The sequence below is a fragment of the Lolium rigidum genome, chromosome 2, assembly GCF_022539505.1.
Source record: "Lolium rigidum isolate FL_2022 chromosome 2, APGP_CSIRO_Lrig_0.1, whole genome shotgun sequence".
NCBI classification, from domain to species: Eukaryota; Viridiplantae; Streptophyta; class Magnoliopsida; order Poales; family Poaceae; genus Lolium; species Lolium rigidum.
This window is the reverse complement of record NC_061509.1, coordinates 276720883-276732409: the sequence shown is the minus strand read 5'-3', so window position 1 is coordinate 276732409 and position 11527 is coordinate 276720883. Positions and strand designations below refer to the sequence as shown.

At 42.7% G+C, this 11527-nt stretch overlaps 1 protein-coding gene and 1 long non-coding RNA gene across 4 annotated transcripts; both read left to right on the top strand.

The window, feature by feature from the left end:
* The first annotated feature begins 2445 nt into the window (after positions 1-2445).
* LOC124688875 lies at positions 2446-6146 on the top strand. Of its 2 annotated transcripts, none has more exons than XM_047222491.1 (6): positions 2446-3123; positions 3249-3602; positions 4665-4791; positions 5496-5673; positions 5760-5832; positions 5929-6146. In XM_047222491.1, the coding sequence occupies exons 2-5, from the start codon at positions 3405-3407 to the stop codon at positions 5830-5832; spliced, it is 576 nt and encodes a 191-aa protein (XP_047078447.1). In that variant the 5' UTR covers positions 2446-3123; positions 3249-3404; the 3' UTR covers positions 5929-6146. The 2 variants fall into 2 exon arrangements, with proteins under 2 accessions (XP_047078447.1, XP_047078448.1); XM_047222492.1 differs by having other exon boundaries at positions 2446-3147.
* Positions 6147-8166: 2020 nt separating this feature from the next.
* On the top strand, positions 8167-11213 carry LOC124693496. Of its 2 annotated transcripts, none has more exons than XR_007000036.1 (4): positions 8167-9627; positions 10467-10563; positions 10740-10769; positions 10959-11213. It is a non-coding gene; the product is annotated as an uncharacterized LOC124693496 (long non-coding RNA). The 2 variants fall into 2 exon arrangements; XR_007000037.1 differs by having other exon boundaries at positions 10950-11213.
* Positions 11214-11527: the final 314 nt, after the last annotated feature.

Here is an 11527-nt window from a genome sequence, read left to right as displayed (position 1 = left end):
GGGCCACCAGAAGGTTAACAGGCTGGGAAAGAGAGGGGGTGGCGCGCCCTCCCCCTTTGGGCGCGCCACCTGGCCTCTTCCAGGTCTCTAGCGTCTGTTTTGCCTCATATTTTTCGTGAACCGACTTGTTTTGCTCTCAAAAACTACTATATATGTGACCCTGGGGGTTTCGTCGAGGCGACATCGAAACACAAAAATAGAAAGTCATCAGGGCACCGTCGGCGGAGATCGGTGGGGGGAAACGCTGCCGGAATCGCCTCTGGTGGGCTCCACCCCCTCCGGTGAAGGCATCGGCACCATCATCATCATCATCTTCATCAAGATCTAGAACAACTCTTCATCACCCCCTCTGTAATCTCTTGGCAAATATGATGCATGATGCAATGTATTGTTTTCCCATGATCTATTGTATCTCTATGTTGATGTTTGAGTAGTGAATTGTTCATGGAAATTGGTATATAGTTTGTTGTTGGTTGCATACAAGTATTTGTTATCTTCTATGATGATATTCTGTTCAAACTTGAGATTCGTAGAACGGTTGTGGCAAATTATAGTCGTCGTTTACTTCTGTTTGTTGATCTGGCCGATCTTTGTTCGCTATGTCTGATCGGAAGGGAAAGCAGGTTTACCGTGGCCAGGCATGGTGAACAACGAAAGTAATTACAAATTATTTATACTATTTTTTTTTAATTTTGGGAATTTACAATTTATTATCTCGATATATGATATTAACAACTACGATATTTCTATCATATTTTAAAAAATCAAACAAGCCATAATACAAGAATCTAATCAATAAGATGTCCATGAGTTTCCTTAAGTATCATGAACTGCCTCTAGAACTAGCTAATATAGGTTTCCCGAATACACTTTTTCTTGTGTAAAGTTTCTAGAATATTTATTTTTCAAGAAAAGTTTCTCGAATACATGATTTTCTATTTTAGGTGTAAATAAATATAATACACAATAACCAATGCACCAAATAAAAAATCTAGAAGATACAAAATATCTTTGAAGCATTTGTCCTAATTAAGATTGTTTCACTACTTATTTATTCATCTGCTTATGGCCAAGTATGTTTTTGCGCTCCCGGGTTCATTAGTTGGCATCACATCTTACATAGCACTGGTTTTTAAATAACAATCACAAAACTCAACTCACTTGAAATTGTCTAAAATATGTGCGTGTAATTCCTTGTAAAAATTTCATGTACTTGGTAGAGTAGTATCACTTGGGATAAATATGCGTGAAATTTTACCCAATATGATATTTGATTGACTAAGTTGTTATATGCATGTGATGTACATGATGTAAAGCATGCAAAGCCTCATGCATTGTTCGTATTGAAAGTTTTTAAAAAATCCGAAACAAAATTCTAGAGGCAGCGAACTGATTTGTATTCTAGGCTACAGAAAATTGACAAAATTTGACAAATTTTATAGTCTTCGAATGTGCACTATCCACTATAAATTTTGTCAGAATTTGTCATTTTTGTGTAGCTTAGAATATGAAGTAGTTTGTCCTTAGATTTCACACAATTGTAGTATACACCATCGTCTATCTCTAGAACTTTGTTTGGGATTTTTAACACTTTAAAATACGAATTGTGAGTGTTTGCAAATAAAAGACGACTTGTAGCCTAGCCTCCGTTTCAAGTTTACCCTGTCTGAATCCATAGCATAGCTGTCGATGGTTGTAAATGTGTTGCGTGGTATGAAAGTAGTCGGCCAAGAACTTTGTTTTTGCGTGTCGATCAAAGGTTGAACGGGGCGTGTCGATCAAATCAAAGTGGGCGGCCGACAAAGGAGTGTCGTGCACGGTACAGATTACCTGCAGAATTTGAGACCAAACCGTCGCCTTGTGGAGTATAATTCATTTTGGAAAGCATTAAAAAAAGTTTAATTCACCTGCCATATATTAGCTGATGAAGAAATCTGGGAGGAAACGGTGGCATTATTTAGCAAGTAGTAATGAGCGCGGTCTGTATGTTTCTTTGGATTGGAAAGCCTTAAAACGGGTTTAATTCACAGCTGCAAATATGTTAGCGATCACGCCAAGATATGGCAAAAGAAATCTGGGAGGAAACGGTCGCATTATTTAGCAAGTAGTAATGAGCGCGGTCTGTATGTTTCTTTGGAAAGCCTTAAAAGGGTTTTTAATTCACAGCTGCAAATATATGCCAAGATATGGTGAATTAGCTGTCCAAAGATATGACATTAGTATTGAGAAGATATGCATGGGTTTGGTCCTTTCGATCGAGTCAAAATCTCAACGTCCGGTAGCTAACCAGGGACGGTGCCAAATTCGACGGCTGAAAATAGGTAAGAGGCGTATGGATCGGAGAGACAGTTGGTTGGTTCCTCTGCCTTAGTTTCCTCTCGTCCGTCCATATAATGGGGTCGCCCCTTCCTTGCGCCTACCCCTCTTCTCTGCCCCGTTCAAAAGTCTTCTTCCTCCTCCCTCCTTTAGGTTAGCTAGCTCCACCATGAAACATGGTCCTCACAAGAACCGGAGGCATGGTTCTTCCTCCCTCTCCTTTGAGCCATGAACAATACACAAGTTCCAGCCTCAGCAAACACACAGCCATGGTGCTCCTCCTCCCAAGATTCATAGCATACTTTGATCCTGAGCCAGCACCCAGAGGTCTTCTCCTCCCATGAACCAGAGCATAGCACCAAACACACAAGATTTAGTCTTCTCAAAAGTGTTTCCAAACCAACAGGGTAGAACTCCTCCATAGGATTTGTCTGCAAAGACTTTCATCAACCAGGCAGGCAGGCAACACAGCTATGGGAGCTGTCGATCCAGAGGCGTTTCAGCATCTTCCAAAGTGTACAAACCAGATCGGTGACTGATTTGTATTCTTTGGAAGAGGTTGTAAACACACCCCAAGATTGCATCAAGGAGGCAAGGGGCTTCGTCCTTGGAGAAATTCAAGCAGGATACGCTGTCAGACACTTCTGAACCTGAGTTCTCCTCCCATGTGGCAGAGCATAGCACCAAGCTCACAAGATCTGCAATCGTTGCATCATCTTCCAAAGCGTGTAGACCAGCCACCGAAGACCGGGGACTGGCTTGCATCCTTTGGGAGAAGCTGTGAACGCGCCCCCAGATGGCATCAGGGTAAGAGGCTTGGTGCTTTGTCAGGTACAGTTGAGCCTCTCAGGAGGAAGGGGGAACTCGATCCCCAACTGAAGCTCTTTGCTCCTCAGTTTTTTTTATCTGAATCTCCGGTAATCTTGTTGCAGCACTCACCAAGGTCCTGCCGAGGGCAATTCTGCAATTCAGATGTTTCCCTGGGTCGTTCCACAAATCCATCGAGCGGATAACGAACACATTGGGCCTCCACCTCCGCCCAACGCCGGCCCCGTCGCTCGCTCTGCGGCCCACCCGGAGATGAGCCAATGCGCAAAGAGAGGCCCAGCTGCTGCGTCGGGACGGGAGAGCTAGGGTTGCGCCCCCTATATAAGCGGGCAGAGCGCCCGCCTCCCGTCCTTTCCTCGCCTCCCTCTTCTACCGCCGCCGCCTCCCTCTTGCTACCGCCGCCGCCGGACCGTCCCTCAGCAGCCTCCCCGAGCTCCTGCTACCCCACGCACCCCCAGGTGAGCACTTCGTCCCCAACCCTCTTCCCTTTGCACCTGTCGTACAGATCTATTTCTCGGTAGCCCCAAACTTGCAGCGTGCGTCTTTTCCTTCGTTTTCCTGGTTAGATCTGGATCCCTAGTTCTACGTAGTCTTTTTCCTGTACCCACGTTTCTACCACCTGCTGGATCTGTTCGTTTCTCGATTCAATCGCTGGCTGTAGACCTTGTATCTGCTCGCGTCTGTGGATCTCGTGATCCCAGGATTTATCTGGTTGGATCTGTGTTTGCCCTTTGATTTCAACGTTTGGTTAGGTGTGTACTCTCGTGGGTAAAGTTCTCGATTCAATCGCTCGCTGTAGTCCTGTATCTTCGTTTATTTTGTGGTTAGGTTGGTTGTGATCTCTCTCTGAGATCAGATCCGATCCGGATTTGAACATAGTTTCTGTTTCTCACCAGGGAGTCATGGGTTTTCCGCATTCCCGGTTTGATTCCAGCTGAACTAATCTGCTAATAACTTTTAATTGGTAACTCAAAATTGGAACTGTAATATATGAAAATTGATCAGAAAAATATGATGAATCTGAATATGCCATCCATATACCTGCTTGCATCTTGCTGCATGTCATGACGTGATAGTTTGTGTATGTTCATATCACATATATGCGGAGTATTTCGGAATTCCCCCTAAGGTTTCCACGCTCCGTTTAATATTGAAGTAGCGCACCCCTGCCATGTTATGCCATGCTAACCAACACTTAAATTTGTCGGTAGAAATGCAACTCCAAACCTAATTTATTTGTCCGGTGTTCCGACTCCGCTTAATTGGATAAGTTGCATTGCACCATCTATGCCATGTCATGCATATCATCTTGATCATGCTGGATCTTCTTTATCCCTTTTCCGTTAGATCTAGGAATTTCCCTTGTAGATTCGGATTTCCCAGCTGGTCTGTGCTTATTGTTTGACCGTGAAATTTCATCCCGACAAATTTCGTTGCCTACCGACTTAATCAGTCGTGATTCACCATTTTATCTTGTAATTCACGGTTGGTCTTCTCAGATATTTTTTTTCAACTCGCAGGGAAGGATGACAGGACGCAAGGTCAAGGGTGCCCGTGGCTCGCAGATGCCTGATGCAGATCCGAAGCGCAGCCGCGCTGCTCTGGTGTCCTGGTCTTTTGATGGAAAGGACCTTCTGTCTCCTGAAGGTAAGTTGGATTGTAAATGGATGGCAGCATCTAGTACCACTTATTTGAAGAGTTGATAATTTCGTTATGTTGTTGGGAAATATATGTCTCTGTCGACTAGAAGTTCTCTTAACATTTCTTGAATTTAGTTTGACCATAGTGAAATGATTTGTTTATCCCTATGAGTCACTATGAGTCCAAAATACAAAAACTAATCTTTGGACCCATAAAAAGCGGAATAAACACCTCGTTATGTTGTTTGGTTTTTCGACAGAGACATATATCTAGAGGTAGAGAAATGATCACTATGAGTCAGATTCAATAGAATTGGATCCATTCCAAATAGCAAGAATTAGGATTCTTGATCCCTCTCAATCTCTCTTTCAATTCGAGGATCCAGAGAGGTGTTTTCTTTTGATGACTATGGCAGCATCTAGTACCACTTATTTGAAGAGTTGATAATTTCGTTATGTTGTTGGGAAATATATGTCTCTGTCGACTAGAAGTTCTCTTAACATTTCTTGAATTTAGTCAATGTCATGGGCTTGACATCAATTACTGTAAGTATCTCTTGTACATGGACTATCTCGTGAACATAACGTTTTCTTGTTATGTTATCCCTACTGCATTGTTTGTTGGATTTGTACTGATGCAACATACTATAATGTCTGTTGTTGTGGTTCACCTCTAACTAACTTAATATTTGTCTGTTGTTGTTTTGACAGTGCCGTCTTACATCCTTCCTCAGAAGAAGGCTCACAGTGGAAAGAAGGGGAATCTCAATGGACGCCGCTCACAGATGAAAGCAAAAATGGCGATGAGGTCCGGAACCACGGGCCACGGCTGCGTGCCGGGAACGCATGCATCCATTGTGTATGTGCTGTCCGAGGAGGAGAATCAGTTGTAAGTGTGTTTCATTCATCCTACCGACAGATTGCTCAGAATGTTATCCTGCATGCAGGATTCTAATTTTGTGTGTTTGATGCTAGACTGTATGGCATGCGACTTCTTGCTCTTGGGGAGGGACCGGTGCTGGGTGCTCAGGAGTTGATCCACAACTAGGTGATTGTTGTGTGCATTATCATATTTCTTTTCCTTTCGCAATGAAACGTTGTTCTAACTTGATCCTGATGTAACATAAATTTTTGCACTTTGCAGGTGTCCTTCGACCAGTCAGTTCTCAGGATAGGTGAATGTTGGAGCCTTTCCTTCTTTTAGTCTAATGCTTTCATAGCATCCTCTTGTAGTAGATTGAGAACAATGTTTTGTCCTATCTTTGCCGTGTTGCTATGGAGTATGCTGTTTGGAGACAATTGCTACTGCACAATTATGCTTTGTGGATCTTTTTAAGATATGAGTTCACTCCAGTATTGTCCTCTCATGGTGTTTTAGTTTTCATACTTTCAATTATGTGAATTTTGACTTGGATTTGGAGGCACATTGAATGGTGAAAAGCCAAGCGGTAACGTTCCTTATGAACACTGCCAAACAGTAGAATTATTCCATTCTCCCGAATTTGATCTGTTGTACCAAGTTCGAGTATGCGCAAAATGTGAACGCGTCATAGGTAGATGATCATGTTGTTTCTGTATGTCTTTTTCTTGTAAATCTTGCCAAGTTTCTTGCAAGGTATAAACACTTTTAGTCTACTTATCTGTTTTGCAAATTGATCCCACTTCTTGTAAAATGGGGTATAACAGTCCCACAACTTATATTTTGTGTGCAAAACTTGTCCAAACATCAAAGAAGCACACACGTGGCGATTTTCTTTTTTCACAAATGTTCCTACATATTTTTCTCTGTAGCACATAGTGCCTCACCAGGTTCCACTTGTCAGTGGACGAAGAAACAAATAAAATAATATGTGCAGACTAGGGAATTGAACTCACGATATCAATCAAATATTCAAACGACAACATCTAACCATCTATCGAGGAACTTTGAGAGAAGAATTCAATAAGAAATTCACTACTTTCATAGTTCCATTTTCAATTGAGACGATGCTGGGCAAAAGGAAGCATCAAATTTCCAGAACGTGAAGATCTTCAACTACATCAGGTAGTGAAATGGCATGAGCAAACATGCATCGTCTCAATTACCATTCTCGTTTTTTTTGTCCCAAACAGCAAACTTCTAAAAATGCGGCATGAAAATCACAATATACAATGTACTCCCTCAATCTCAAACATATCCGTCGAAATATCAAATATGTGCCAAATTTTTAATGTTTTAACAACTAAATTCAAACATAACCTTCGTGATCACCGCCGTCGGCTCTAGGGAATGGGGTAACCATACCATGGCGAATCGCGGTCGTAGGAGCCGTCGGCGGCTGGAGCGGCCACCACGGCCGCAGTCAGCGCCGACAAAGAAGCCTTCTTCATTGCCTCTTCTTGGCGCACACCTTCTTCGCCGTCGCTTTCTTCAGCTGCGACTTCTTCGCTAGCGCTTTTCGCCTTGGTCACCACCTTGGAAGCTGGTGGGGGAGCGGCCACGGCAACGATGATGTGCGTGCCCTTCCGCTTGCGCTTGAACGAGCCGTTGCCTGAATCAGTGCTTGGCAGGTCCGGTGAGTTTGGAGCGGCCATGGCGACGCAAGCTAGCCACGGCGAGGGGGGGGGATCCGGCCGGGGACGGCGGATCTGCTGCGGCGGCGCGTGTGCACGGTAAGGGAGAGGACGGCATTTTCCCTTTGCGCCACTGCCTCACAAGGATGATGATTGACCCGCAAAGGCCCCTCGAATCGTGTTTTGTTCGGGCAAGGAGACCGCGAATGCCGACGCTTGAAAAAAAGTTGTGGATTTGTCGAATTTGCGGTGTTTAGTCTAACCACTTTTTTGGGTGATATGTGAAATCTGCTAGAGATGCTCCAATCACTGCACAAGTCCGTCCCTGTCATGGCGAGGCGTCGCACTGTGCTGAACAACACCAGCAACTAGAATAGGTTCACATTGTAATATGGCACATTATTATTATTATTACCTATATAAAAGCTGAAGCCATCTGCTAAAACCACGTTATTTTGAATTTGTTTTACTACATTGTTTCCGTGAGTTTTTTGTCCAATCAATCGTTGCCACGGGTGTTCTTTTTACTGTAGACGATCGGTAGTTCCTATAGATGGTTGACGATGATTTTGCTCCTTTTTTCTAAATAAACAAAATTAGTGGTGACCGGACGCTTTCCGGTAATCTTGCATGTCAGTTTTAATTCTTTCCTCTATCTGTACATGTAAATTCCGGTTTTCCGCTACGTCCTGCCATTTCCTTGGCATGGTCAAAGCGGTGGTTAGGACCGAACAAACGAGAAACGAGGAGCTCCTCTTCCCTGCCTTGCAGCAGCCCCACGCGAATCCGGCGCCCTCCTTGCCGCCTCCCACTGCGCCGTCCCCTCCCACCGCGCGCCTCCGTCAGCAGCTTCATCTCCATGCTCCGGCCGGAGGAGGTCCTTGACGCGGTCCGGGGCGGGGTGTACAGGGTTAGGATCACCGCGGACGAGACGTGGGCGCGGCTGCTGATTCTCCCCATCCTCTCCTGGGATTTTCTGGCAGACTCGATGAAGGTTGTGCCGTACCACAACGGGAGAAGGGCGGAGGGGGTGGAGACTGCGGCGTCCAATTACGGCGATTGAAGCGGCCACTGGCGGGATGGACGCCGTGGCTTCCACCAGCGAAAATCGAGCTGCTCGCTCTTCTTTTCTTTCAGATCAGAGATGCCTTCAACAAAGGAGGTAAACTTAGGTACCTCTGATCTTCCCTTCTATTTTCTTCCTTTCTCGCTGTGTTGGTAATCGAGAAAAGTTGCTTTATTTACTTGAATGAGGTTTCTGCTATGGATAGTAATGGCCCTGGCAAGTTCATACCCCATACCTCTGGTGTTTTAGTGTGGTGGTCGAAAATCGAGATGACATCCAGTTGCTTCAGTGAGATCAGCTAATCCACACGACAAGAGCTACAGGCGACACCAACTATAGTACGAGTTCAGCAAAATTCATAGCAGTATAAATCCTTGCAATGAAATGAATTGGTCATCCCTATATATGCACTTTTGATTCAGACATGGGTATGGGTTCACCTGAATTCATAGCAGTGAGCTGTTTTGGTTAAGAGGTTAAATCACCAAAATCCCTATGCAATATCCTTTTTTACACCCGAATTTCTGAATTCGTACCAAGTCTTAATGGTTAAATATATAAGCATAACACTCTTGATCTTTGTGATCTTGCAATGCCCGTTGGTGATCTCCTATTGCTGAAGCTCAATAATTTGGATCTGCTATTTGCTGAATCTCAATTCAAGAAGATGTTTTCTTGCTATTTTTTCACCTCTGCAGGTAATTCTTAGAGAATTATGCATAAACAAGACCTAGCCATATTTTATATATAATTGCCAGATTCATCTGGAGTGGACTGTATGGCATCGGAGCTTTTCCTTCAAAGTCTGTTGTTACTTCTGCTATCTACATTTGCAAGATGTACAACTTAATACTTTTGCGGGCGGAAACTCTACCCTTGCATGCTCAACAGCAACATGGTACATCCAGTTTTTCAGGACAGCACGCCTCAGTACTGGTAGGTACAGACCAATATATCTTAATTGCCTCTTTCGATCTCTAGATAAGAGACTAGGTTCAGCAATCAGGAAGTGATAAAATATATCTTTCCTTTTGGGTCAAAGAAAGTTCAAATGTGTCAGATTTCGTATCTTGTTTGCATTGGAATCCTGAACAATTTTGGTATTTGGGGACTCAGTTTCATCAAAGTTCAGTGTTATTCTTATACTATCTAAAATAGCAAGATGAAGCCTGTAGCTTCAAGGGTCTAGCGGACGAGCCATCTGAGCAAAAAGTACCTTCATTGGTGCGTGTTCTATTATTCTTCCAATTCTTACTATATGATGTTCCAAATTTTAGAACTCAGATTACTCATCTTGATCAACAAAAACAAGTGACTACAGGAAATAACTTAGACTCCACGGTGGTCATAGTAAACATGGGTCTATTCTATGAGTTGAGATAGAAGTTGGGCTGCTCAAAATACTTAATGTGTTGTGTGCGCAAAATCGTTTTGGATGCTAAAACGTCCCTACCCTGTATGTCATGGTTCCTTCCAGCATGCATTTGTACATATATGTCATATTGTCCCCACATTATATGGTGTCAATTAGTACAGCACAATGGAGCCTATAAAGTAGTACTATGAGGATAAATATGCAACAACTTTATGTATGTGTAGAAGCATGCTATCTTGGACCCCAAAAAAATCAGGTTCAGAGAAAACGTTAGTTTAAGTACAGCAATACAACACATATTATCCACTCAGACTATTGCGTACTCTAGATGGGATAAAATTCTTCTTATGGTCAGCTCACTCATGGCATCTGTTGTTTGAAAAAGAAATCAGGGAATGTTGGTTTCATTTGGTTACAAGAAAAGCAATTTACTTATTCTATCCTCATGCAAAAAAGAACTAATATGTTGGAAAAATGAATTAGTAATCTATTCAATCAAATATCTAGAGAGTGACACAATTTTCATAGGGTATATTGGAATGTTAGCTTAAGAATTATATTTTTTGGCCTCTGTCAGATTAATGTGCACATAGAGTAATTTTCTCTTCATTGGTGTAGTAATGGTTTCCTTGCATTGGTCACTCCATCACCCATGCGGCCCACATAGAATGTGCTTTGACTTCCTCAGGTTGTAAAATAGCACTATTTTATGGACTCAAGTTCGAAAGGATTAGGGCACTGGATTGGCTACAACTCCGTTTTATCCTGGGAGACAAACAGATCAGGTAATTGATGAGTTATTTGCTACTTTCTGAAATTTCATCACAATGTCATGTTATTAATGAGCTGTAGGCTGCACTTGAGAGTACATGAGAGGCTATAGCATTGTTGGTCCTATTTAGATGGCTATTGAATATAGGCATGTTACATTTTATTTACCGGGATTTCCTTCTTTGTGCAGGGCGGTGTGGTCTGCTCTGTCCCCATGAAGGTTTGTCCTGCTCTGTTTGTTTTTCCATTTCTTATTTTTATTTTCTTCAGATATCATGTGGTACAGCTAGCTAGACCAAATAGTTCTAATATGATACAATAAGTGTTGATCATTGATAATTGGTAAAGGCTGTTGTTTAAACATAACATCAAATGCACAATGATTGGACATGAGCTTCAGTTTTTGCAGGTCTACACATAAGTTGCAGCTGAAGAAAGGCTTCAGGTAGGAGCAGTGGTTAGCTTAAAGAGAAGACACCCTAAGAATGGTAGTTGCTCTGATCATCTTGAGTGAATGCCACTGGATACACACGGCTTCAGGTGCTATGAATTCCGTCAGTTACTCCTTGCAACCACCCCAACTTAGGTTCAAGATACATATGAGGCAAATTTTGAGTTTGTACTAGGACAACTTCACTGTTTTGTTACTTATATTTCCTCCTTATTCTTATATTGTTCTATATTGTTTTCCAATAACTAATTAATAAACAAATGATTTCCTGAACAACCTGACTGCACGTGTTTCCAGAAGCGCTACCATATTGAGTATATATGTGCTGCCCCATTTTTCTACTCATAGATAGATGGTTTGTTCGTTGTCATCACCATTTACTACGTACACGTACACTGTTCTGAATCGCATATTTGCGCCATCAGCTTTAGGGAATTTTGACGAGTGTCAGTTTTTCAGTGTGGAAACAGTCAACATCAGGCCTGAAAGTTGTAGTTTGATATGACCATGATCATCCATCAGTTATT

What these genes read in the sequence shown, in the direction of transcription:
- LOC124688875 (XM_047222491.1), top strand. Translation starts at nt 3,405, where the DNA reads ATGCGCAAAGAGAGGCCCAGCTGCTGCGTCGGGACGGGAGAGCTAGGG. An exon ending in GCTACCCCACGCACCCCCAG is followed by an intron (nt 3,603 to 4,664) that starts GTGAGCACTTCG and finishes TTCAACTCGCAG; the next exon opens with GGAAGGATGACAGGACGCAA. An exon ending in TCCGAGGAGGAGAATCAGTT is followed by an intron (nt 5,674 to 5,759) that starts GTAAGTGTGTTT and finishes GTTTGATGCTAG; the next exon opens with ACTGTATGGCATGCGACTTC.